This window comes from Haliotis rufescens, unplaced genomic scaffold, assembly GCF_023055435.1.
Source record: "Haliotis rufescens isolate VD_foot unplaced genomic scaffold, xgHalRufe1.0.p SCAF_1, whole genome shotgun sequence".
NCBI classification, from domain to species: domain Eukaryota; kingdom Metazoa; phylum Mollusca; class Gastropoda; order Lepetellida; family Haliotidae; genus Haliotis; species Haliotis rufescens.
In genome coordinates, this window is record NW_025963779.1 from 70,059,872 (window position 1) to 70,086,841 (window position 26,970).

At 38.2% G+C, this 26,970-nt stretch overlaps 1 protein-coding gene across 3 annotated transcripts in view; it reads left to right on the forward strand.

Moving 5' to 3' along the window:
- Positions 1-26,599, forward strand: part of LOC124134049 (semaphorin-1A-like) — a 42,879-nt gene extending 16,280 nt beyond the window's left edge. The window contains exons 3-19 of one of the 3 annotated variants that reach the window (XM_046498667.2): positions 10,161-10,260; positions 10,568-10,613; positions 10,826-10,888; positions 13,679-13,789; positions 13,987-14,074; positions 15,932-16,042; positions 16,380-16,468; positions 16,690-16,831; positions 16,970-17,063; positions 17,290-17,437; positions 18,211-18,332; positions 18,945-19,024; positions 19,187-19,472; positions 19,859-19,914; positions 20,140-20,253; positions 20,756-20,821; positions 22,833-26,599. In XM_046498667.2, the coding sequence (XP_046354623.1) occupies positions 10,161-10,260; positions 10,568-10,613; positions 10,826-10,888; positions 13,679-13,789; positions 13,987-14,074; positions 15,932-16,042; positions 16,380-16,468; positions 16,690-16,831; positions 16,970-17,063; positions 17,290-17,437; positions 18,211-18,332; positions 18,945-19,024; positions 19,187-19,472; positions 19,859-19,914; positions 20,140-20,253; positions 20,756-20,821; positions 22,833-23,182 (2,066 nt within the window). In that variant the 3' untranslated portion in view covers positions 23,183-26,599. The remainder of the gene's footprint in view (positions 1-10,160; positions 10,261-10,567; positions 10,614-10,825; positions 10,889-13,678; positions 13,790-13,986; positions 14,075-15,931; positions 16,043-16,379; positions 16,469-16,689; positions 16,832-16,969; positions 17,064-17,289; positions 17,438-18,210; positions 18,333-18,944; positions 19,025-19,186; positions 19,473-19,858; positions 19,915-20,139; positions 20,254-20,755; positions 20,822-22,832) is intronic. The other 2 variants (XM_046498669.2, XM_046498670.2) reach the window with 2 other exon arrangements.
- Positions 26,600-26,970: the final 371 nt, after the last annotated feature.

A 26,970-nucleotide genomic window follows, 5' to 3' on the forward strand; every position in this document is an offset into this window, starting at 1 on the left:
TAAATCAAAAGTTGAGAGGGATAAGTTGAAGTGAGGAAGGCTTGTCTTGTTATATATTACTCAGACATCTTAGTTTAGACATGTATGGTCGGGTGGTATATTGAAGTGGTTCAGGTTGAACATGAATGGATCTGTAGTATATTGTTCATGCGATTAATTACATACCTTGAATGAAAGGTTATTTTCTTTATTCACAGTTGCCGTATATATGTCAGTTGTGTGTGTAAACTTCATCGTACATATAGGGAATCACAGCCTTGAAAATCTATTTCTTTTGAGTGGGAAGCCACTTGAAGTCTCATCTTCAACCTGTTTTCCTGAATCGAGGGATGAGGGGAGTTTAAGTATCTAAGGCTTAGCGCGCAGAGGTATTAATTAAATCCACTGTTAAAGCCGACTACTTCCTGTGGTGATGGGGTGGGGGATACGGCAATTTGCCGATCCCGTCTCTGACTGATGAAGCTTGTTACGTGTGGGATGTAGTCTCATGGACATCTGCCAAAGGGTTAGGCTTTTGGCTAAAAAAACTGACGTGACTCGCTACACATTCACGTTTGCCAGATACTCATGAATATTGGTCAGCTAGAACACGGAATACTTATGTGTTGATGTATGTAAATGTGTCATGTTAGTGGTGTATCAACATTTTGTTGTGATGGCTTAGATGATGGCTAAGATGAAGCAGACCGCAGTCTTGGATGCCATCCAGGATTCTATTGCGATTCATCAAGTACAGTGACATGGCAATCCTTCCTCTGAAGCTTGTCCTCAGAGTATGCTGGTGAAATAATATAGGACAAAATTTGTCCCTACAATTTTAATTTGTTATCAACAATAGAGTTGTATGTTTCAAATTAATCCAAGTCTCTTATTTGTATTGGTCATCGGGAGACAATATTCAATGAGTTAAAAGCAGATATGACGATCAAAAGCATATATGATGATCAAAAGCATATATGACGATCAGCACAAGAAGCAATTAAGCTTGCGAGGTTGTCTAGGAGCATGGGAAAAAACAGCAATTTGACATGTGTTTAAATGGCCAAGTATCAATTGCACTTGTTAAATAATTATATTTGAAAATAGTAACCATGAGAGGTGGTCCAGACCGTTGATTTTCATTCATCTCATGCTCCGCATGACACCTATTTCCCAGCTGTTGATGATGTCATTGTTCTATACTAGCGAGAAGCATCATCGCGATATAGTAACATCCTGTTGTCCATGCTATGTTCAACATCGTGGAAAAGTGGTACCATCACCCTATCCCAACTGTTGGTGTCATTAAGTATAGATTAGTTTAAACATTTGGTATATAATCATATCAGGCAGTACATTGGTCATAGTTGAGAATTATATACAATTTTGACACTTGTTGTGAAAGACACACCATTCTTGAATGACAGATATGAAAAGCTTCCTGCGGTAATTGATGGTCACACAGTGCTTCTAAAGATCAAAGGTGACCATGGTCATAAATTTGTAATGAATCACGATTTCATTTGATTATAATTAATTGATATGTTGGTTTACCCTTGCATTGAGATTCTCACTTTGTAACCCTTCTTTGTGTTCTTGTGAGTGTGGGAGTGTGTTAAACCTTATACAGTCAACTCTGCAGGACTGTGATCTGTTTATGACTCCAAAACAAAAGAGTTACACAGTTGTAGACACACTAGTCTTTTGATGTTGGAGATAGGGCCCCTGGGGGGAGTTTTTGCGTGGTCCCAAATGACCACTAGAAGAGATGAGAGTGGATGGTGTAATCTGGCTTTACACTGAAGGAACAGAAAGTTGGAAGCAACAATGTGGAAACTGCATCTAATAGACAAAGATTTGATGCCTGAAATTGAAAAAAATAGACCAATTAGAGTAAGGTATCAGTGAGGCCATGTATTGTAGAACAATGTTATCATTGATCATATAAAGAATCGCTCATTACTGTTGGAAGGTAGTTTGTTTTTTAGTTGAGTTGAAAATTTAGACTGATAAACATTAATCAGTAATAGCTAATGTGATCTCCAATTCTCCCATCTCGGTGTTTAATGATTTCACTGCAAAGACTACTTAACATTCTTCCCAGGGTATGTGTCCATGTTTTTCCCTCACACTTTGAATTAATTTTTGGCCCTATGGCTTTGCCCAGTGTCACATATTCATGACATTTAGGACAAAGGTCAATTAAAGGTCAGTCTTCAAAATAAATACTTAAGTGAAATAAAATCAGTCATTGTGTTAATTGATGGATTGTGTGGCTGTCAGCTTTGTCACTAAATCTGGATCATTATTCAAGTGATTATTTAAGCTGGTTCATCGTTCTAGTGTCAAAACCCTGGAATTACAAGAGCTGCTGCGTTCAATCAGCCAGTCTTGTGGTAGATGTTTGAGTAAACAGCAGTGTTTACTGTATAGGTATGCCGTTGCGAAAGGTAAAGAAAGCCCGCCTCAATACCTAGTCGTACTTACAAATGATCATGTTTATTTTCCAAGGGGTTTTCTGCCTTTAAGATGATCTTGCTTGAAATAGGGTTGGGCCGAAACCCGATCCAGCTTTTGTATGGAAAGGTGGGTTTTATGTATGGCTATTCAAGATGGATTCCCATTCTCTGCCTTGAAGGTCCCAGGGCTGTATCTGAATTGACGAAATGGGTCAGTGGTATTGAGGAGCCTTTATTGTAAGGCATCCCCCATGCACCTGTGGGATGAAAGCTGCTGATTCACGACTTACAAAGCCGCAACCTACGCCATAGCCTTAGGCCTTGGGACGCAATTAGTCTGATTTGGAGAAAACATGTCCACAGGCCAGCAGCATGAGAACAGCGACTACCTGTAGATTAGGGAGCAGCTTCAGTTGCATCCATGCTTCAAAATGGGATGGCATGAATGGGATTACATCCACAGTAAACTGCTTAGTAGTAGGGATACGTCACATCTGGGACTTTGAAAGTTGAATATGGTCTCTCATGCTGACCTTGGAAAAAAAATATCTGAAAAGTCCCAAGTCTACTTTGGCAAGTCTAGATCTTCTCTAGGCTCTTTTGTATATATTAGATTACAATCTAACTCAAAAATCTTAAAATATATTCATTTCAGACACTAAGTGTTAGATATTTTTATGTTTATTCGAGAGTTTTCCTAAATGATAGTGATTCATAATCAGGTGCTTATGATATAGTAGGAATGATACAATGGACTCAGCTTTTAGCAAAGATTTCTTATGATTATACAACAGACTCTTATCATGATGGAAATGGTTTAATTGCTTTTAATAAACCACCCTATCTATACATGCAGTTCCCAGTAAAGCATTGTCACAGAATGGCAGTTGGGTAACATCCTGTTGGGCCCCGCAATGTGGCTTTGTGGTGGTAACCTTGAGGATTCTAGGCGACAAAACAGAGTGAGTCTACCCTTGCAGTGCCTATGTCCCCATGTCAAACTACCCTGTTGAACGCAGGTGGAGCGGAACGGGGTCTGGTTGGTGGACTGCTGTATGGGCTGTTGATGGGCTATAGTATTGTGTGTTATTGGCAACCTAATAGGACTTGTCAGCTTGAATATATGGTCCTGTCCGTGGCCCAGGGTGGCTTGCTGCATGCTGTTTCCGCGAATGAGATCCCAAGACCCTGTAAGTCGCCACCACAAACTCAATACAATGTTCTTACGCTTGAAGGAACACTGAAAGAAACTGCCGAATCATCCACCCAAGAATTCAGAATATCATTTCGAGGTTGAAAGGTTAACAAAGGTGATTTCCAAACTTATGAAAACACCTTGGTATGCGCTGAATAGTTTCTGCTAGGAAAGTAAGGTGTTGAGACTGGAGATGAATGTGTCAATTCAATGAAATCCACCAGCATGGCTTCTGGAGACTTATGTTGTCAAGGTTGACCAGAATGGTCAAGCTACTCAGCATCAAGAAATGAACAATCTCTTCCACCAGTTTGTTGAGTAGATTAACTAAATCTTCAGAAATACCATTGCCTGAAATATCATTAATTTCATAGGAAGTATTTTTAATGCAACAGTGTGAAAGTGAAAGAATTCTCTCTTTAAGCATCTATTTTCATGAGTAAAAAAAGAACATTCAGTAGATCACAGGTAAAAAAATTGGAATAACAGGATTCATTGGCATGTTAATATGCCCGTGGTGCAGTTGATCAGTTTTTGAGCTGGTTCTTCCTGTTCTCGGCAATCAAGTGTAGTGGTTGTTCCGTCCCTCACTTCCCGCCAACAACTCTCCTACCACATTTACTTCCCTTCACATGCACACTGTGGGTTTCGCCACCTAGACGACTCCACAGCCGTAGGACGTGATAGGAGACGTTTAAACATGACGTGCACAAATTAAACATGGAGCTCTCGGAGCTGTTGGTTTTTCTCGGTGTCACAGGGGCCATCTTTGCTTCTAAAGTCAAGATGGCCGACTGTGAACACTGAAATGGTTTTTGACTTTCAATACTATAAACATTGAACAAACCAGACGATCTGAAAGAATAATAATTCGGAAAATACTTTGGAAACACATCACATGGACTAAAAAAAAGTCATATCAAATATGGTTGTTCATATGCTCTCCTTATGGTTGGTTAAAGAGATCAATGTAATTAGTTGGACATGTCACATGCAAGTAGTACATTTAGCTCTGTCAGTGTACAATGTGTAAATATCATGAGACTAATTTAATAGTTCAGAAAATCTATCTATAGAATCTCCTTTTCCAAGAACCACAATAGCCAATATTTATTCAAGTTATCTGGGACATTTTAAAATACACAGTCTGATACTAACAGAGGCTAGATAATCAACATTCATAGGTTCTCCTACGTAATTCTTTCTACACCGTACGTTTTATTTGCATATCTTGATGACATTACACACATCTTTGTACAACATCTTTTTTTAGAGCTGAAGTTATGTATAGCTCACGATTAATGTAGATCGTCAATGAGGCAGTAAAAGTTAAACATTTATGGCAACAAATCGGGCCTGTGTTTTGCTACTTCTTCAGCTTGAGGCTAGTTTGATAAAGTGGGTGATGTGTTTGTGGAGTGAGTCACACAGGTGAGTCACATGCTACCCGGATCACCAGAGGCTATGATCATGAAGATCATGACAAATTGTCAATTTCATGTCACATTTCACCGTGGTTTATATCTACAGCAATAGTATTACTTCTTGTGGATTTCATGGGATATTGGAAACTCAAATTATGAATGATTGATGTCACAGAATAAATGTCATGATTGGATCAGAAGTTCACATCTTATATTGCAGTTTACTAGAAAATAATAATCTCATTAAAACTTTGATTTGATCTAAATTGATAAAAATATTATAATGTTGAGTTAATGAAATCAGAAAGTTTTAATGGCATTCATTGGGTATAACAAACTGTAAAATATTGCCATCAATTATATTTGTGAACACATCGATACATTGATAGATAAACAGACATGGAAGGGAAATATGTCCTTAGTATTTATTAAGCAGAAGCCGGAGGTTTTCCTATGAGAGGATGTGGTGGTAGAGATAGTTGACATGTATGACACTGTTGTATTTGTTCATCAAGTGTGGCTGAAGTTGGTCCTGCTTCATAAACTCCAGGGTAAGTCCGACTACACAACTTTCCAGAAAATGTGAGCCAGATACTAGATAGGGGAGCGTAATAACAGAGGCAGTCATGGGAGACCATCCAGTAGACACTGGAAATTAGCGGGTATTCATCATCTTGTTGGGAATGTAATGATTGTGTGAATATTAGTCCAGCAATAATGGCTTCGGTTTCGTGAGAGTCTTCATGATGTTGTACAAGGTTGTTTGAAACTTTATAAGCTGTCAAATTGCTATAAAATAGATCTTGGCAAGCTGTTGCCGAGAGAAATTACTATTGCTTACATTTGATCCAAAGACAATAAAGATTTGTAGGCCATACGGTATGGTGAGCATGTGTTGGCATTTGCAGGCATTCTGGCCGAGTCTCAAGTGCTGGGAGTTGTACTCCCGATTCTCCTCCGTAATATAAACACCGTAATTCAGTAAGTGTAACATTTAACAAGAATCGGTCAGGGACAGCTAACGTGCTACAGTACAGCCTTTGGTGTATTTCTTATCTTCGTCACTACGTGAAGCCTCGAGAGGCACCCCAAACCTGACACACGTGCAGTCGCGTGCTTCAGCTTACGCAAATACTCTTGAGAGGTTATCAGTTAGGAAAATTTGCCCGTTTCTTTAATAGCTTCCCAACCCATTTACAGTTTTATCAGGGTTTTAATTTTACGCAAATTGGCAATTTACGCAATGCGAGACAGTGTTACATTGTTGGGAGTGCAATAGCACTAATCTTACCTTCCCAGATTGGGTATCGTATTCCTCTAAGGGATAAGATTGGGATGAACATGTGTTGTGTGATGTTGAGAGTACTCCCAGTTAGTTCAGTATGTTAGAGCCATGGAGGTGAGGGTTGTTTATAAACTATAGGTTGCCATGTAGCTCCATACTGCACGTGGTGGACAGCATGGGTAGATAGGCAGATGGTGGCACGAGGTGGCACGAGGGGTTGGGGGGAGGGGGAAAGGGGCCAAGAAGAAGGCGAAGGGGGTCTTGTATGGAAAAATATTTTGTTATAAACCTCAGTCAAGCAAACATGATGGATATGATATATCAATCAGTACTGTAACCAAGTTCATCATATTGTTATTTGGATAGTGGATGCCTACTTCACTCATCACGCCGAAGCCCGGGGGTTCGATTTCCCACATGGGTAAAATATGTGAAGCCCATTTCTGGTGTCCCCGGTAATATTTCTGGAATATTGCTAGTACAACATTAAACAATACTCACTCACTGGTAATTTTTATCTTTTTACAATTTTATACACTTTAATATATCTTCATCTGGGTATTTATGACCTCATTCTTATTATGAGGACTTGGAAATGAGTTGTTTAATGCCTAAGGGATAGTTAATTATTCACAACTTAATTTTTCATCATTGTTCATTCCCCCTGAAATGATACGGACTTGTAAACTTAAAAGTGGCTCGATGTTATCAAGGGAAGCTGAAGACTTTTTAAACATTGATTACGCTGTGAAGGCCTCCGAAACATGCCCATCTTTGCTCCACTTTCTAGATATTTGCTCCCATAACAAAGGGGAGGCATCACAACAGCTGGTTGCCCTTCTAAGAAAATCCAGCTATTTTCAGCTTTACTATTGTCCAAGCTGCTGTCTCTGTTACACAATAGTGAAACTCGAACCGATACATATGGTAGGCTTCAGCCTTGGGAGGAATAGACAGATTTCAGCTCAGGGGCAAAGAGCAGAGACAGATTCACTTGATGCTGCTCTCAGACCTCAGGAACATGCAACATGCAGATAAGGCTATCTTAGATAGTTCTTGCTGAAGTCGGCCATCTTAAGTAGGTTGCATTTCAAGGCAGAAAGCTTATAAAATCTTTGAAATGGGTTCAGTGATATGTTTGAAAGGCGGCTTATCATTGATGTTTTGTAATATGAATTTTTCATCATTTTATCATTATGATATCATACATGAATTGATTATTTCGTGTGGAGTGAGGTTTAAGTGATGATGAAAAAACATAAAAGACAAAAAGCTTTGAAGAGAAGATGTGTTTGGCTAAAGATTTGTTTTATCAGCACTTAAAGCCATATTGTGTTCTTACTTGTCGGCTAATGAAGCGTGTTTTGTTTGCAGTATGTGCATATCAATATTTGTGAAGTTGAAAGCAATGTATTCAGGGGCTCAAAGGGTTTCTGGGACATATTTGTGGAGTGTGCCATCTCCACCACTTCCTGCCAGGTGGCGCGAACCTCGGTAGATGGCGCTGTGGTTTTAACATGTTATAACACTATGACACGCCATCAATATCACGCGTTCAAAAACGTTGGAGTAGCATGACCAACATACATTAGCTTGTCTGGGTATTTATAGGCGGTCATTATACCAATCAGGCAGCATAGAATCTTTTGTTGTTGTAGTTGCAATGGTTAAATAATGTCAAATAAACGAAACAATATTCTCGCATTAGTGCATCATGGCAGTTAAGGCTTGTACCTGCACACATATTCATCTCAAATTACGTGGGTTGAAATGGTAGTCAGAACTCAATTACCGTCAGGTGATGAAGTAATGGAATTTCAACATGCTCAGAGTAAAACGGGAGGCAGCGAAACAACAGATTTATCTTCGTTGAAAGCAGAACAACTTGGGATTAAGTAGAAACATGGAGCCAGGAGCATATGGGAGCTAATGATGTTCAGTTTCTCTTGAAAGTGACGTTTGAGAAGTCTGAAATTGAGACTAACCAGCACAGTCTATAGTTGGGCTAATACACAAATAAATCAAAGTATAGGTGTTGATCCATTTTGAAAGAACAGGCTAATTTTGTTTCTAAGCACTAAGCCTCCTAGTCCAACCCTATGTAAGAAATGGTAGGATTTGATTTGATGTCAATCCTTTGCCTATCTGAAGCAATAACCAGACTTGACTTGAGCAATGAGTGGATTACAGAGATGACAAGAAACAAGGATAGGTTGTCAAGGGATACGAGGGGGCCAAGATCAAGGAGACTGTGATCGTCCATCTTCCCTGCCTGGTCCTCAGGCCTGTCCCGCCCCCTGGCCAGTAACGTCCTCCTCGGTCCTCCTCGGTCCTCCATAGTCCTCCATTGGCTGGAGGGTCACGCAAATGGCTGAAGGGTCATGCTAGGTAATCTGGTCTCCCATTGTTCCTGTCAACACAAAGATAAACCTGCCATGGACATTGATTTCTGGTCACATGGTCTGAAGCAGTGTCTCATATTAACCATTTTTCTTAGATGAGTTGATAAAATATAGACAGTATGGATTTATCTTTGTTGACCCTATGTTGTGAACAAACTGAAAGTGAAAGCGTCCTTATGATAAATACTGTATACTGGGGCGCTGTAACTTGTTTATGATTCACAGTTAAGGTCAAGCATGAGATGAAGTAGAAACAAGACTATCATTAACTAAACTAAAGTGCATAAACTTGAGGTGGGCCATCAAGGAACTTGTTTTGACAACAACCATCTGTCTGCCATGAGGACCGTCTTTAGGTATTGTCATGTCTACTTGCCCAACAATGGTCTTTTCTTCAGCCACGATTGCCATCTTTATTTCTGTAATTACACATCTGAGAGGTGTCCCCATCTTAACCTGTGCACAGATAATGCCGAGAATGCTTCCTGAGACATATGTTTGTGTTCAACACTGCTTTGCATGGAAGTAGGGTACATTTATTGATAATGTACATGATGAGGTTTATTTTTTTCAATGGAACAATGGAGGACTGTTTTACTGTGAGTTGATGTCCTGCTCCTAATACAGTACAATGCTCAGTCATGTGAGAGAGTGAACTTCTGATGGCAGTGGAGAACGCACACAACACATGATATAGTGTTTGTCTGCCCAGGGGTTCTAGCATTAACCTTTTGACTGATAATTCACACATATCTCTGTCTAACAACTAAATTTTGTAAATTAAACTCATTATATGGTAATTTAAATGAATCAGGACATTTTGTTCTTTCAAACAAATACCCACATGTGGTCAACTGAAGTTATATTTTAAAAAGTGTTTCAGAATTAAGACATTATCTTTTGCACCATACTGGGTTTATGTTTCAAAGGTTATAAAACTGTGCTTATCATGAATATTCAGCCATTAGATGCGTGATGTTTTTCCCATAGGTTATACCCTACAGCTGATAATGTTGCAGCAACTAGAAGATTTTACAAACAAACCAAACCAGTTTCAAATCAACTTCTGAGAGAGACACGAATTTCCCTTTCATCTGTAAATCAGAAAAAAAACACTTCAGCAATGTAGGGAATGTATGCACAGAGAGCCACGTAGTAACACATCTAACTAGTCTGCTGGCATGTAGTACAGAGTGGTGAATAAATAGTACTAGTTGAAAGGGCAACACTATACTTATGTTGACATTCAATTACATGCTAGTAAATGTATTAGCAAAACACTTAGATGCCTCATTGTCCAGACAATGTGAAAATCAGGCTTTGACACCTATGTAAACATGATCTGATGGTATTGTTTCAGAGTGAAACACAATTTAAACACACAATCGTTGACATTATTTTTTTTATCATTTCTAGAAAATGATGCAAGCTTGGAGAAATTTGCTGGACGAATTGATGAAATTGACCACTTTAGACTCCTGATGTCTGATGCCTCATCCATGTTGTTGGGAGCAAAGTAAGTATATTTGTAAAATAAATCAAAATTAAACAAAGTGATATTAACAAAGCACATCTTGTAATTAAGTTTAAAACTTAATTATTAGCATTTGTGTCATCTTGATCATTTGTTGAAGTACATAGGTAATTTGCTTCTGTATTTTGATAAGGAAAATTGTAAGGTATAAGATCTTTGGAATTTGGTGTTGCCACTGTTATATGTAATTAAATGCTGCCTCACAGATGCGAAAAGTGTTTTCATGTCTTCGTATTTGTTTTACAAGATCAGCCTGACCCAACAATAATGATGACATTTTGTGTTACAGAAACGCTGTACATAATGTCAGTCTCGCTGACCTAAAGGAATTCTCGGTAAGTTTTTGATGCATATTTCTCTACGCCCTAAGTGATGTGAATATTTCCTTCCATCAAGCTTTGGAACTTGTTTAATTATGACCATGGGCAAACAACATTGTTTTGAAGCTCCCTGAGAGTTCTGTTTCTACACTCATGATGGCGTAGGTGTTTCTCCATACTTGAAAAGTATGTGTTTCTATTCTAAATTATTTGTTTCATGATTTCAGAGAATAGACTGGGAACCTCAGGCATCAGACATTGAATTATGTACAAAGAAACAGAAGACGCCGGTAAGTACTATCAATTTTTATTTTGAGACATCAAAACTGAGGAGCTTCAATGCCCTCTTTGATAGATCTATTATGTAGGGAAAAAATCTCCTCAATCACTGACACAGTTGGCATACAGAGAAAGTATTGTGAAGGTTAATTTTCTATTTCCACCATTTAGTTTCCCTGGTTCACTGGTAGTATGGGGTGGTGGGGTAGCCTAGTGGTCAAAGCCTTCACAACGGTCTGAGTTTGATTCCCCCAGAATGAAATTGCTGGAATGTTGCTAAAAGTGGGGTATAACCCAACTCACCCACTGAACTACAGTCGGTTGGCTGAGGAACATATGCCCAGGTGATGTGAGTCAGCCAGGATGTTGATTAACCTGGAACTCTAACGAAAGGAAGGACTATGGAAAGTGTAAAAAAGTAATCAAAGGTTCTGTATTTGGCGAAGTCATCAAGATACCTGAAGATGAGACAGACCTAACCCGACTGGGCGGTAAATCAATTTCCGAACCCTTCACACTCCCGATGAAGACTCACAAATGATGCAGCCTGAATTAGCTGGGAGCTAGATCTGTTTCAAGTTGAACAAGTGTTTGACTTGCTACTGCACACTGTATAAGATTCTGATTAGTGAGGAAATCTATTTGACAAAGGGATTGTGTATGGCTGCATCAATGAATGGGATGTCTTATAATAAAGAAGCTGACAAAACTAAACTTGCTTCCATTGTCACCGATGGCTGATAATAAAGATGGTTGGCTGGACAGGAAGGATTGGAGAACACAATTGATAAAGTAAACAATTCAATTAGATACACGGAAATGAGACTGAGCTGTGCATGCTTGTATGAGTGGATGAGATCTTGTAGAGCAAATACTTACCATTGTGCATCAAGAATTGTTTGCCACACAATACTCAGGTCAAGGTCACAGGTCAAAGGGAACTGATCGGCTTCGTGGATCATGCTGTCTTCTGTGTCACAAACTCATGCATAAATCAGTCGGAGACTCACTGTAGTGTACAGTATGCTAGGAATGATATCAGCAAAAGTGTTTTCACTATATTCTAAATGCTCCTTTCCTAATTTGAAATTCTAACTAGGCCCATGAATTTTACTGTTAAGAAAACTTGAAATTAGATTTGAAAGGTGGTTTGTATTGTTATTGAAAGGAGTCCAGTTTTCTTTAGGTTTGTTGAAGGGAAAAGCAATTTAGATCTTAGTGACAAGATTGATAAAAGAATATGTGTTACCCATAAACTAGTTGTCAAACATACAGTATCTAAGCTGGTATCCGATGCCTTGGTAAACAAGCATGTCAGGCAGAAGGAATTCTATTATGACATGCTCCTATCAAAGTGAAAAGATATTCCACTCCCATCTTTACATGAATGTCACTGTATGGAATAGATACAATGGAATAACAAAGTATGAAGCAACATCCTGGATAGGTTTTGAAATTAAACTATGAAATCTGTCCAAAATCATGCTGAGTGCTGTGTTGGTTAACAGAGTAATTATCAACTGACAGTTTTGAAAATACATCATGTGATGTTGGCGACAGTTTGACGTCGGTAACAATTGAACATGTCATGGAAGAATTAGGTGATTTCGTGGCAATAGATTTGTCAGTGTTGCTTGTTGATGAGTTAAGTCACGTCAGTGTTGACACAGAGACCAAGTGAGATAACGAGGTATCTACCTGGTCGCCACACCTGTACATGGTTCTCCCTCTATCTCCTCTTGACACAATCTATGCCACAATTCACAGCTACCTGTTGCGTTTGTCCTCTGTGTACTGCGGCTCCGTGGTCTCCAGCACGTTTGTGACTTCGAAAATAGAGAGTAGCCCTCGTCCTTCTCAACTCCGGATAAGCGCTGTGACCTTTCAATCTGTTACGGGATTTCGTATCACAAACACATCATGCTGGAATATTTATTGTCATAAAAACATAAAATCACGTATTTTGGACCACTTGTCCCTTACCAGACAGATATATCAACTGTCCTTATCATGTTTAAGTTTTGATGCTCTGAAGGAGACGATATGAGTATGAAGATAACATAAAGTGTATTTTAATTTTGTAAAATGTAATTGTGCACATCTGCCTGAGATTTCCTTAAATTAAGAATTTACTTGAAGGGAGTCTTTGATTTACATGTATGTTAAGCATTAAAAAACATCAATATGTTAGGCATATGCTTACATCAATGAGGTCACACAGTATTTACCTTGCATCAAATTATTTGTTCAAAATAAGAATTTACTTAAAGGGAGTCTTAGATTAAGCATAAAAACATGTCAAAATGTGAGGCATATGCTTATATCAATGAGGTCACACAGTATTTACTTTGCATCAAATTAGAGTTGAGTCAAACACGCAATGGAAAAGTTCAAATACGGACTTGTTAATTCCCTGCTCGGTTTGTTTGCTTTTCACGTATATAGACAAAAATAAACATGGACTGTACATAGGCAGAAACAAACAGAACATGGAGCGTTTGTGTTGACTGAGTCCAGGAAAGCCCAAGGTCCATGTAGATGTAGAGGTGGCATGGGTGGCTGACCTCAGTGTGGGCGCAGCACCATTGTCAGCTGCTGAGGTCCTGCCTTTCTTGTAATACAAAATGAATCAGGCATATACATTTTAATACATGTCAACTATAAAAATATGCTTATTATGTACTCACCCCAAACATAAAATGAAAATGTCTGATACTTTGTAAAATTTTGTATGTTGTACATCACATAAATATTTTTTAGGCTGCACTGAATATTTTAAATATAAATGATTTATTTTTCAGGAACAATGTCAGAATTACATTCGTGTCATTGTGAAGAAAGATAACAACAGGTTATACACCTGTGGAACAAATGCCTTCCGTCCCAAATGTCGAACATACAAGCAGAATGGGGTAAGTGTCTTCATGAAAAAGTTATGTTTTTTACGATTTCAAGACACAAGATTGAACAGTCATAATAATTGTAAAATTATCTTTCAAATGAATACTCAAAGTAATATCTTAAGATTGCTCAGTCATGATAACCATATGAAAATGGTCAATTATTTTGTGAGTCATGCGTCTAACATATGCTTGTTATTATCCTACAGCTCAGTGGATATGAACGAATTGAGGAGCGAGATGGTGTAGCCCAGTGCCCTTATGATCCTGAACAAAACAGCACAGCCATTTATGCAGGCAAGTACATTTAGCATGGCATAGATTTTAAATTAGTGAAATATTTCTCTGAAATCTGAGGAATATTTATGATGCACAATTTTGATTGATTATTTAATTTGTGACAATTTTGTCCACATAAATCAGTGTTCCATGATTGATGGCCGAGCCTGTGTTTGGTAATATCCTGGTGTGGTCAGACCAGTTTGACCGGGAGATTACCTTTGAGGGCAGCTGACCGCTCATTAAGCACAACAGGGTCAGTTCCAAAAGCATCATTGGAAATAGGACATGCTTGAAGCGACCCTCATCAGCAAGTGGCAATTATGGTCCACTAAATTATCAACATTGGGAGATAGTTGAAATATTATATTGAGTCGCTTTACAAAATTCTAATTTAGTCCATAATTATTCCAAGTAATTTCAAGAAAATCTGTGAATGATGAAAATTTGAAAGCCCTCAGCTTGAATGTTAAGATGTGAATCACGGAATTGTTAAGACAGTGAAAGTGATCAATTTGCTTGCCATTGGCGACACTCGGGAATAATAAACTGCTTTCACACAAAGGCACAGCAGTAGAGTTCCAGGAATTCTGCTAATGATGTGGTAGGAATCACACACATCCGATTCCCTCTGGTGCAGTGTGTGGAGCTTAGAGGGAACCGTTGTGTGGATAGTTGGAATAATAGCTTCTGTCTGCATGGCGAACCATCACTGAGGGTTCATGGGGTAGGGGGAGGGGGAGGACATCTTGCCCCATCCTTCCCCCTTGGGTGTGGGGAAGGAAAACTGATGATTGGAGCCAGATATGAATTATGTGCCTGTCAACAGAGATCTTGATTATGGCCTGATGGGTTGCAGAAAAGTACATTATCTCCCCCTGAAGATTACAAGTTCAATTCATCATGTACATAAGGGTGACTTTTGTGAATGGTTTAGACTACGTTGACCTATTGAATATATATGTTAGTTTTATGGAGATTTGAGTGAGGTTTGGAAGTCAGTCAGGAAAGGTTCTACATGTGATTTATTGTGGAGTGAGGGATAACATTGTATCTATAAATGCTCAAGGATACTTTCAGTGGTGTCAAAGAGGATGAGATAAACATGGTAAAGAGATAAAACATCAAGATATGGGTTCTGCAACCGCAGACAGCCAACACCCATGTTGCTCTCAACCACAGCTATCAACATTTAGAACAAATAAACCATAAATCGCCATACATGTTCTTCCAGGCCTTGCCAAAACTCAAAACTGACCTAGAAAAAACATGCCATCCAATATGGCAGCTATTAAGATGTCAGTGCTGCTGCCACTAGGTGGCCAAGTGAGGAACTACTTTCTTGTCCTCTATTACATGTATTTCTACTCTGCTCCACATTGGTGTGTCGAAGTGTAACTTTATGACAGATCAGGTTTGGTGACTTCCTGAACTTAACTAGCTCGCGTCTCGAGAGACATGGAAAATAATTAAACGCCAGTGATAAAGTCTTTGTGAGGAAGCATTTAACTGTGTCCTGTCGCTGCACTCTGTCCCAGGGGTCATGCTTGGAGAAAATGGGCCAGAATTAGTCAAGATTTGGACGTCTGCTTGCTGCACTTACAGTGTTGGATAATTTTTGAAAAATACAAATTCAGCAAAAATATTTCCTTTCAGTCAATAAACCTCTAAATATATATTCAGACCACAATTTGCAGCTGACAGTAGCATTTTCTACAATGAAACCTCGATACATCAGACAGTGTTAGCCAGGAAACAGATTAAATAATATTGACCTTATCATTTTACATTCTTTTACAGGAGTATTCTGCTCTTGATCAATAATTCAATGAGGACTGTAACATGAAAGATTTAATTTTCCTTTATTTATTCCAGGTGGCAAGCTGTACTCAGCTACAGTGTCTGACTTCTCCTCACGTGATCCTTTGATCCTGGAGACCAACAAGATGATCCGAACAGAGCAGTACGACTCTAAGTGGCTCAATGGTAGGTTGGGTACAATTTGCCTGCTATCACCATTACCTCATCTGTACATCAGATAATGATAAATAATTACACTGTCAAATCTGTTAATGGGGTAATTTACTTTATTTATCATGGCAATGTAACCACTAGAATGGTTAGAAATGAAATAAGAACGTGTTGAGAAATATCTCAAGTCTGATCATTTCATTGCTTCTATCTTATGAGGAGTGAAAGGGTTATGTTGATCAGGTGATAAGATAGCGCCAGTGCAGGAGTTACAACATATTCTGGCTTGACACCAACAGTGAACAGGATTTATGTTCAGTTAAAAAATGATGTATATTATCTCTGTTTCCAGAGCCCAATTTTGTAAGTTCCTTTGAGAAACAAGACAAGATATATTTCTTCTTCCGTGAGACTGCTGTTGAACATATCAACTGTGGCAAGGTGAGAAAAATAATTGAAAAAAAAATGATAATTGAGATTGATAATTTTGTTTTAAAAGGCTACAAAACAGAAACAAGTTCCACTGAAACAATATATACAAATTTTATGTGTAACTAAAGTATATATATGAACCTTTCTGTCATTATAAGCACACTTTAACATACATACAAATGAAACGTAAAAAAATATATTTATATTTATCTCTTTGTTGTTTCCTTCAGGCTGTGTTTTCTCGGGTCGCTCGCATCTGTAAGAGTGACGAGGGAGGCCAGATGTTGCTGTACAACACTTGGACGTCCTTCTTCAAAGCCCGACTCAACTGCTCCATCCCAGGGGATTTCCCATTCTATTTTAATGAAATACGTGAGTTTTCAATTGTCATTTGTCATTGTTTCTTTTAACACTGAAATGGGATTGTTTTAACAGATGATAGAATATATGATTGTATGTTTCAGAAACCTTGTCCATTGCTAATACAGTATTTCATAATTGTTCTTTTAGAATCAACATCCGATTTTGGAGAGGGAAACTTCAGACCAGTGATTTCCTCCGGTAGTAGATATGACATGGTTTATGCTGTCTTCAACACACCACAGTAAGTTTCCTAGCTAGTCAACATATTATTGTCATTGTCATCAGCAGCTTTAGTATTATTAACATAGAATAACTCCTTATGATGAAAGAAAGAGAAAAGAGGGAGCAATATTAGTCATTCAAATAGTCCATATTATTATCATGTTCATCATTGTTATATTGTCTGTGATATTGAAGACTTCCTGTCAAATGAATACACACAATAACCATCTCTCTGTGTCTTGCAGCAACTCCATCCGTGGATCTGCCATCTGTGCATTTAGATACACTGACATTGTCCAGACATTTGAAGGCCGGTTCAAGGGTCAGGAGTCTGCCTGGCACAACTGGCTGGCCGTGCCCAGGGAGGAGACGCCTGCTCCCCATCCTCAGATGGTAAGACTCTTAACCTTGTTTCATCCACTGTCACCTATTCCATCCACTGTCATCTTGTTCCATCCACTGTCACCTTGTTCCATCCACTGTCATCTTGTTCCATCCACTGTCACCTTGTTTCATCCACTGTCATCTTGTTCCATCCACTGTCACCTATTCCATCCACTGTCATCTTGTTCCATCCACTGTCACCTTGTTCCATCCACTGTCATCTTGTTCCATCCACTGTCACCTTGTTCCATCCACTGTCATCTTGTTCCATCCACTGTCACCTTGTTCCATCCACTGTCATCTTGTTCCATCCACTGTCACCTATTCCATCCACTGTCATCTTGTTCCATCCACTGTCACCTATTCCATCCACTGTCTATTCTAATTTAAACTACAGTTATAATGAACTCAAAGGGACCACTAATATTAGTTCGTAATAACCGTAGTTCGTTATAAGCATATATACAGCATATGGCCTGGACTAAGTATTAAGTTCATTATATCGGTCAGTTTGTTGTAAGCGTGTTCAGTACATACGTATTTTACTGTATTTCAAATAATTCCAATATGATACCATGAAGCCAAAATGAAACGTTTCTGGTGACATCACCCACCTATGATTGTACATGCCACACCTATGTTTTTGTCAACTCTGTAACTAGTTGTCAAGTGAACCTATTTTGAATTATGATATTACCACAAATAGTTTTGCCTACATACTGATCTGTATGTTTATCCATGCAACTCTAGGTTGGTTGTTACAATAGACCTTTTATTTCCAGTGCTCCAATAGTAGTCAGAGGCTTGAGGATACAACCCTTAACTTCATCAAGACCCACCCATTGATGGACAGTTCTGTCCCTGCCCTAGGTGGCGCTCCACTCTTCATTCAGACAAGTTTCACGTAAGTCCCCTTTATGCTGTTTATTATCACCACAGAGCCAGTCTTTGAAGCTAACTAGAAAGGCATAGACACAATTCCAGTAATTTTGTCCCGCAGTGCAAGTGAAAAATCCAGCTAGTTATCAATGGATCGTCTTTCCAGCCAATTCTTTGATACAGAGCAGTTTGTTACAATTTGAAATCTAGCACTGTCACAACATGATTGTCCCCACCTTTAGTGTGCTGCGGCTAAATAGCCTCTAGTTGTGTCCCAGACCATCTATGCCCCCTCTTGCTTCAACGATTACCAATAGACCATGAGTATTTTGTATGAAAACAATGGCTGGCTGTGCATGGCGCCTGGCAGCTCCCAGTTTTCTTTACTTATCTGTGAATCTTGGGGTGAATTTCAGACTGACATGTCCCCTGGGGCAGCCATCTTTGTTTATGGGATGCAACATTTTGGTGGTTTCTTGAAGATGGTTGGTTAAAGAGTGGGTGGTCTGGGAAATAATATGCTAGCGGAGACCAAATTAGACTTAACCTTTACTCTGTATTATCCATATGTTTATGTTTGGTTAAAAAAAAATCGTTTTTGTTGTGGCATGGTTTTTATATGTATGTTTTCTTACAGGTCCCGCTTCACTCAGATCGCAATTGACTGGCAAATCCGTGGAGTTGATAAATACCATGACATCATGTTTATCGGAACAGGTAAGTTGAGCAGTGGTTTCTCCTTAATATTATCATGTTATTACGATTTGTTTTGCGATAAGTTATCATCAATGATAAACTTAATGATAGTTTGTACTGACATATAAAACAAGAATACTTATGCCCCTTTTCAGTGTAATTTATTTAATTTTGATATTACAGATGATGGAAGAGTCATTAAAGCTGTAAATACCCAAAAGGGTCCGAAAGACAAGATCCACACCGTTGTTATCGAGGAGATCCAGGTCTTGAAGAAGAATGAAACGATTGTCAACCTCAAGGTGTACCGCCGTGATGGTAATGAAAAGTTGGTGGTCGTCTCCAAGGACAATGTGGTCAGCATCCCTCTCCATCGCTGCAGCCACAAAAGCACGTGTCACTCATGTGTCGGCCTTCAGGACCCTTATTGTTCCTGGGTTGATGGCCGGTGCTCCAACACCAACAGAGGGTAAGGCATCAAAATGCATATTCAGCAGATTTTGAACCTATGCCATAATCTTTATTCTGAGCCCACTTCTACAAAGCGATTGTAGTGCTGAGACTATTGTAATGTGGAGTTGTATGTTGAAGTATGGAAGTAACAATAGTGTTAAGACCACTAGTTGGCCATGTATTGGAAGAAGTTAAATATTTAAAGCTCAGTAATGTTAATATCATTTTTTTCAAAATATTTAGTCAGTTTCAAGTTTGTATATTACTTTGTTACTACCTAAGTCCATGATTGTAGTGCAAAGTGTGTTTTGGTCTGTACATATGGTCAAATCTTTCATGTTGATTATTTTTTCTTCACATTTGTTGTATGATTGGTGTTAATGACACAATTTGGCTGTTCAGACTTCAGAGTGTCACAACTGGCAAATCTTCCGGCTGCGGCGTGGAGATCCTTGACGGTGAGTTTTGTTCTGTTCGTACTGTGTAGTCTACTTTATTTATTGTTGTGGTGTTGTAAATATTATGTAGCATTTTTGTTTGATGTGAGTTATAGTTCGATGTGAAGTAATATGATTTTATTAAGTTCCAGTTGGTAAGAATTCTTATGAATATTTTGAAGCATTTCTTTACCTATGTCTTTTTTCTGCTTTGCTTTACGGTTTTGATTTGTCTTATTTTATAAGAATCAACCAGCACTACAACAACTCCGGCCACGGCCACTGTGCCACAAAAGTGTGTTTGTCCCCAGGTCACGGATCCCATTAAACCTGGGGTGGAAGAAGTCATTGACAATATTGGTTAGTTTATGTCCAAGGCATCAACAACATATCAACAATTGCTTAAAAAAATGAAATAAGAAATAAATATCACTGGCTGCTCAAACATAAAGTTACAAAAGAAAATGTGGCATGAACCTACAATATAATCAAATAATTTGAGATTTGTCCATATTTCAGAGTGTAAAAGCATGTGTTGAAATAGAAATTTAGATACTGTAACATAATGGAATGTAATTTTATGACCTGAAGTGTGCTGCAATCTATTACACTAACACACGCATGCCTCCCCTTCTTAAGGCCACCACTGTAACACGCTGGAGAAAATACTTGTATTCGATTATAACTTTCTTTTTGATGTTTGCTGTTTTCATGCCTCAGTTGCTTTTTAAATGTTATTTCAATTTTCATTTTCTTCTGTTAATTGTCATTTGAAATTTCATCCTAAATATCATCATAACAAGAGGTGAGAAATATCCCAGGTTAACCTGTCATCTCATTCTCCCTGTGTTTGTCTCATCAGGACCCAATATGGCTTCTACAAAACAACCCGCTCCCAAGACAACCTACCCTGAAGCTAAATATGACGGTAAGGCACACTGCATCTGTCTGATAGCTCTTCACGATGGCGAGGCAATCCTCATGTAGTTCTGCTTGCTTAGTTTGCTTCTAACCGCTTGCTTACCTAGTCTCTCACTGCTTGGTTAGGGGTATTCATCCTCAAGTAGCTAGTTTACCTTGCATAGACTGCTCGTCCTGCCTCCAGACTCTTGTGCTTGTCTATGTTTGTGTGTGTGCATATGCATTGCTGTGGTGATTCACATCTTTCAACTCTTTGTATTACCTACATGTCTGTCTTTAGTTGACCATAGTTAGTTCTTTCTCTAGGGGCCTGGATGTTCCGGTCGTCTAAGGTGCCACAATTTCAATGCTCACAGTTGTGTCACTTAGGCGAGCTGCCATCCTATAATCATGGGTTCGAATCCCAGATTTGGTTTGATTATGATTCTGGGTTTGTCAGCTCCAAACCCGGCCTCATGGGTTCTCCACAATGGTAAATGACCTGCATCACTTTGGGCTTTCCTCTCACATCATGCTGTGATAGCTGAAATGATTTTCAAAGAGGTGAAAAACCAACACGTTCTCTTTCTTTTTCTCTAGCAGTTTTTGGGTAGCCCAGTAGTTAATGTGATCACTCATCACACATAAGACATAGGTTCTATTCTCCTCAAGGAGCTTTTGACTCTGCTGTCTCTTCCTCTCCAGAATCCAAGATGTGAAGCACAGTTCTTCATTCTCTACATCTTTCTTCATTTCTCTTTCAAAGAATCTGCTAATAATATTATTTGTATCCTATTTGGTTTGTTCAGTTTGGTCTTCATTCTTAACTTGGTAGCTGACTAACATTGTGCCATTGTGAAAAGACTACTTGACGATGCAGTCTGTCTTAACCATGCCATGGACAACTAACATGAATGTTATAGATTAGTCTAGTGAATGTTGGATAGCTATTGCATGTGGTACTTGCATTTGTGTTAGATAGAGAACTCCATCTTTGTGTGGCAGATGATTTATAATCCAAAACATGTCTCAATGTCTAAAACTGGCAAAACAGATGAGTTCCTTCATGCATTCACAAATTGTATACCTGTTTATCAAGTCTGTGTATCATACAGACAGGATCAAAATCAAGTCACAAGCAAGAAATATTGCATTTAGGAGTACACTCTGTTGAACCAAATCTTCAATTGCAACTGAGCACTGAACTCATCTCAATCATGGAGCTTTGTTTTGGCTAGTACTGTACAAACATCCCTATGATCTGAACTGAACTTTAATCACTCTCCGCTATCAGCAGCATAGAGGTACAAAATATCCATATACAAATATGTACACACTATACAGTGGAACATAGTGTTCTATATCCGACACAATTTGACTAGTACTGTACAAACATCCCCAAGATTACATCAGTGGAACACAGTGTTCTATATCTAGTTCTGGCCATTGATATAGATTATTGAGATTAATAATAACTTAATATCGATCAATTATCGATAAGTAACGTTAAATAAATATGCGAGAAAGTCCCAAAAGAAACCAACATATTTCCAGAACTTGTGAGCAATGACATGTTTATTCATAATTTTGTGGACATTTGAGATGTAACAAAAATAGTTTCCGTCTTCGACAATTGACATTATTGACAGTAACACATCTGTCTCAGTAAATCTAAACTTTATTTCATCACAATAGTTTATGTCATTTTTAATGACAACATTTTCATATTGATCAGAATTAATAGTTCTTCACATTGACAATAATTCCAATTAATGATCTTTTTAACCAGCCCTATCGATATCAGACACATTTTTACCAGTACTGTACAAACATCCCCATGACTAGAACAGTGACATGAATTGTTCTGTCCCAGTTGAGATCAAGATGAAAGGGGGGTTTGTTTTGGAGAGTAGTGTACATGGTTGTCTGATGCCTTGGATATGGACTTGAATAACCATGTTTTCTTTCTGCAGATGGAGACTCAGTGTCGGCTCAGTCCTGTAACATATGACAACAATGTTCTTCTTTTCTTTTTCCAGGAGGTCGTATTGATGCCACTCATCAAGATCCATCAGGAGTTAATACAGCGGAAACCCTTGCTATCGCAATCGTTGTCTCCATCGTCCTTTCAATGCTCGTCGGATTCCTCATCGGTTATAAAGTAAGCTCGTGCAGAGCATCACGTGACATAGACTCTCCATATCATGAGCGCAACATCTCTCTGAGCAAGAGATCCAACAGACTTTCTTCAGGGGACCATACGTATTTCACACCAGAAAATCCATACAACAAAAGTTTTAGTTACGTTGTGAACGTTAAAACACCTGGGAAATTAAATACAAGTGTGGAAACCAAACCAGTGACTAAATCCAACAAGGTTTACTTATAGCAAGCGGGAAACAAACATTGACTCATGTTTTCTGTGGTGCTGGGCTTGTGCTGGCCTAGGTCAGCTAGAAAAGCATATGGTTCTGAGTGAAAACTTTGACCAACCAGCAAGTTTGAGATGCCCACACACCTGATGAGGCGACGTGGTGACCTCTACTGATGCGGTAGCTGGGCTACAGGCCATCAAGAAATAGTGCTAACAGCCCCATGGCAACCTCATGGGCAGGTCCTGTGTCCTGGACAAACTTTTAATTTCCTTCAGGTGTATTCCTAATAGCCAACGTTATGCTTAGTTCATTGCTGGTCTAGTAACTGTGTATTTTGGCTATGCAATCATGCTATCTTCCAGGAACACCTACAGTGTTGTGCTGAAACTTTAACTCGTGTCTGGTGAAACCAAGAGACAGAATGGCGACTTGTGTTGTATCTGCAATCAAACTGTTTGCATACATTCCAAGCACTGTGCAATACATTATGGGAAAATGGACCAATATTCTGAAATATATTTATGTGTAAATCAGAAAGAAGTCAAGACATGCTATATTGATACCATGTTATCAGACATTTGGTTCACTGTGGTTATCAGAAACAGAACTTCTCTGTGTGAGTCAAACATCGAATGTTCCATGAGATGTCGGCTTGCACTGAGGGAGATAGTGATCTCACAAACATTCAAATTAAAGCATCTAAATTGATACAATGCGAAAGTATTTGTGGACGATACTCAATTATGTGCTCAAAATTGTCATACGGTGCTGATGTCGTCAAGGTAACCAGTGGTTACCATGGCAAGGAAGGTCACAAGTTACCAAATTTTCATCAAGAAGCAGGGATATAGCTTTAGTTATGAATGCAGAGCTAAGTGTTTTTCTGTGAAACGATAAGACAAGTCTTAGTATTACAGTGCTTGTAGTAGTAGTCATCCCTGCATCTTATTGGTATCATGGAATTAATTAACCCTGATTCCAGCACATGTTTCTCATGCCATTTTCAAAGTGAACACTTCAACAATGAGGTGCATTTAGCAGTTATCCATCTTGAATAATCATGTGACATCAAACTCTTGGAGCATATCACTTAAATCTCAATGGTTGTTACCTGTTCTGTACAGTACTCAAATTATCTATGTATATAAAAAAAATATACAATCACATGTTTATAACAGTTGGTTCAACAACAAGCTTCAAATATTTTTTTGGATCTACATTCTTCAAAATCACATTTTATTAATTAATCACATAAGTCATTTGTTCCTGAATTGTTATCAATGATGTTTTAGCATTGTTGCTTGATAAAGACTGTTTGAATCATGTTGATGAAACCAATACTTATATATTCAGTGTAAGTGTTCCTACAACCTACAAGTATTGACTGTACATAAAAGGACTACATCGTGAGTTTAGCAAGGCCAGTGATAGTTGTTAGCCTTAGAGGCATTATTCTTCCACAGATGTCATCTTTTTGCTTGATAATATTCTAGGAGTTTATGTTTTCCAACACCCCCTTGGGACCATTTGTCGAATTTTAATATAAAACAATTTTTATTAAAAAAAAATATATTATTTAAAAAAAATGTTTTATTTATTTTAAATAGTATCTTTAAAAACAAACAAATTTTTGGTCACAAGGTATAGGTATATATTTCATTTGTTTTCTCACATGTTCTGGGAGCACCTGACTAAGGTAAACATTGCGTCACCGTAGCGACGCTCCCATATTGACGGCTATGTTGACACTATGGGTAGCTCCCCAAAGCGAGTCACAGTTTACCAAATAGGCCTCTGAGCACTTACATTTGGCTTTCAAAGAGGATTGCCCACATTTCCACCTGCAAATTGTAGTCAGTCCCAAGTGACACTAGTGTGAGAGAATGAATGGAATCATTATACTGTTATATTCATATCTGGGTCAATGCATTATACACGTTTTATACAACGAGGCATACTGATATCATTTCTCCTGATCTGGATTAGAATGTGTTTTTTAATGTATTTAATTCATGAATATTCATATTTTTGTTAAGAAAGAGGTGTGAAAGAATTTTATGATCTAAAATTAGAATTATTAATTTAATTTCTTCAAAATTGATATAAAAATCAATGAAGCATACCAAAGTATGTTTATTACAAGATCTCTCAACCAAGAAAACCATGCTTGACAAGACATAATAAAAGAAGGGAAGAGCTCAGAAGTTTAGCTGAATAATCAAAATTACATAATAATTGGGCGACATTTTTATGTTTTTAATCAGAATATTTATAGGGCAATGCTGTGGTTGTTTTGTGTACAAATGTATGTACAGCCTGAAACATCATACCTCATTCTTGTGTACACACAAGGGTTGAGGCCTGATGTTATGGGCTAAGTTAAAGGGAGCCTACTATGCTTCTGTATGATATTACAGCAACTGTGATGGATTGCCAAAGATTTTAAGAATCAGTTGTATAGTTGTCACATTTAATCTTCCATCTTTTCTTCCATGAAATATTGTGTCATTTTATTTCATTGTAAATAGTGTACAGAACATCATTATGCCATGTTGTCTTGTATAAATGCTAACAAATATTATTTTTTTACCGCTTCATGTCTGTTAATAATGGTATTGAATGCAGATTGCAGTGTTGACAGTGAGGTTAGAACAGCTGGAGCAGCTCAGTAGGTCAGGGGTTGGGGGTGGGGCGGTGGGGGTGGTTCCGTAGGGAGAGGACATGGTTGTACTTTAGGAGTTTTTGGATGCACTATTGGGGAATGTAAATATCTGTCTTTGAAAGGGAACCTTCGGTTGGCTAAATTGGATAATTGTAGTTATTGAATGTAACTGTGAGATTGGCAGTATTGTTGACTTCTAAATTTAGATTATTTTTTCTTAAGAATTCATTGTTCGCAATATATGATATAAATTTGAAAAATATCTGAAAATGTTAATTTTGAAATTTGATACTAAAATGGTAGGATTGTGATAGGGTGTAAGGGGGAGAGTAAGGCTGACTTGAGCTGCGCTAATGTAGAAGGTGCTCAACAGTATTTATGACAAACCATTCCATAACATTATGATGGAAAGACGACTAATGAGAAAATGAATAGATAGAACAAGAGACACAGAAAATTCGAATTTTCATGACGCTTTTAACTTGATTTTAGACTTTACTTCCGCTTTTTGAGAGAAACTGTATAATTTTACAGAAATAGACCATAAGGAGACTAGAATTCGTGTTTTTAGTTTTAAAGGAGCTTTAACAGTGAATGAGGTTGTACTTGTACTTGAGCTTGGTGTTGATGTATAAAGTGTATTCTGTAATGTGATATAGCTGCACTGCCAGTGTGTGTATATATGTATATTTGTCCAGTGTCATGTGCATAGTAAAATGCAATGGAATGACACTAACGAACTAAATAAAACAAAAAATAATTAATATAATGTTCGTTTTTGTTATCTGTGTTATCTGTGTTAACACCTAATCCTCGTGTAAGGAGGTACCGGTAAGTGGAAGTCCACTTCATCAGAGTGGCGGTGTCCGAGAAGCCCTGTGGCGTTTTTTTGTTAGGCCTAAGTACTGGGTTTGATTCCCCATGATGGGTGGTAAAGTCGATTCTTTGTGTGGATATCACCTGAATATATGAGCTATGTAAGACCTTATCTCTTATATTTGTCTGGTTGTTAACTCCCAATAAAAACTTCACTTAAGATGGGCAGTTTTAGGTTTCTATAGCATGAGTTGTCTGGGTCAAACAACACTGAGATTTCATGCATCCCTGGTCAAACAAAACCAAGATGTCATGCTTTTCAGG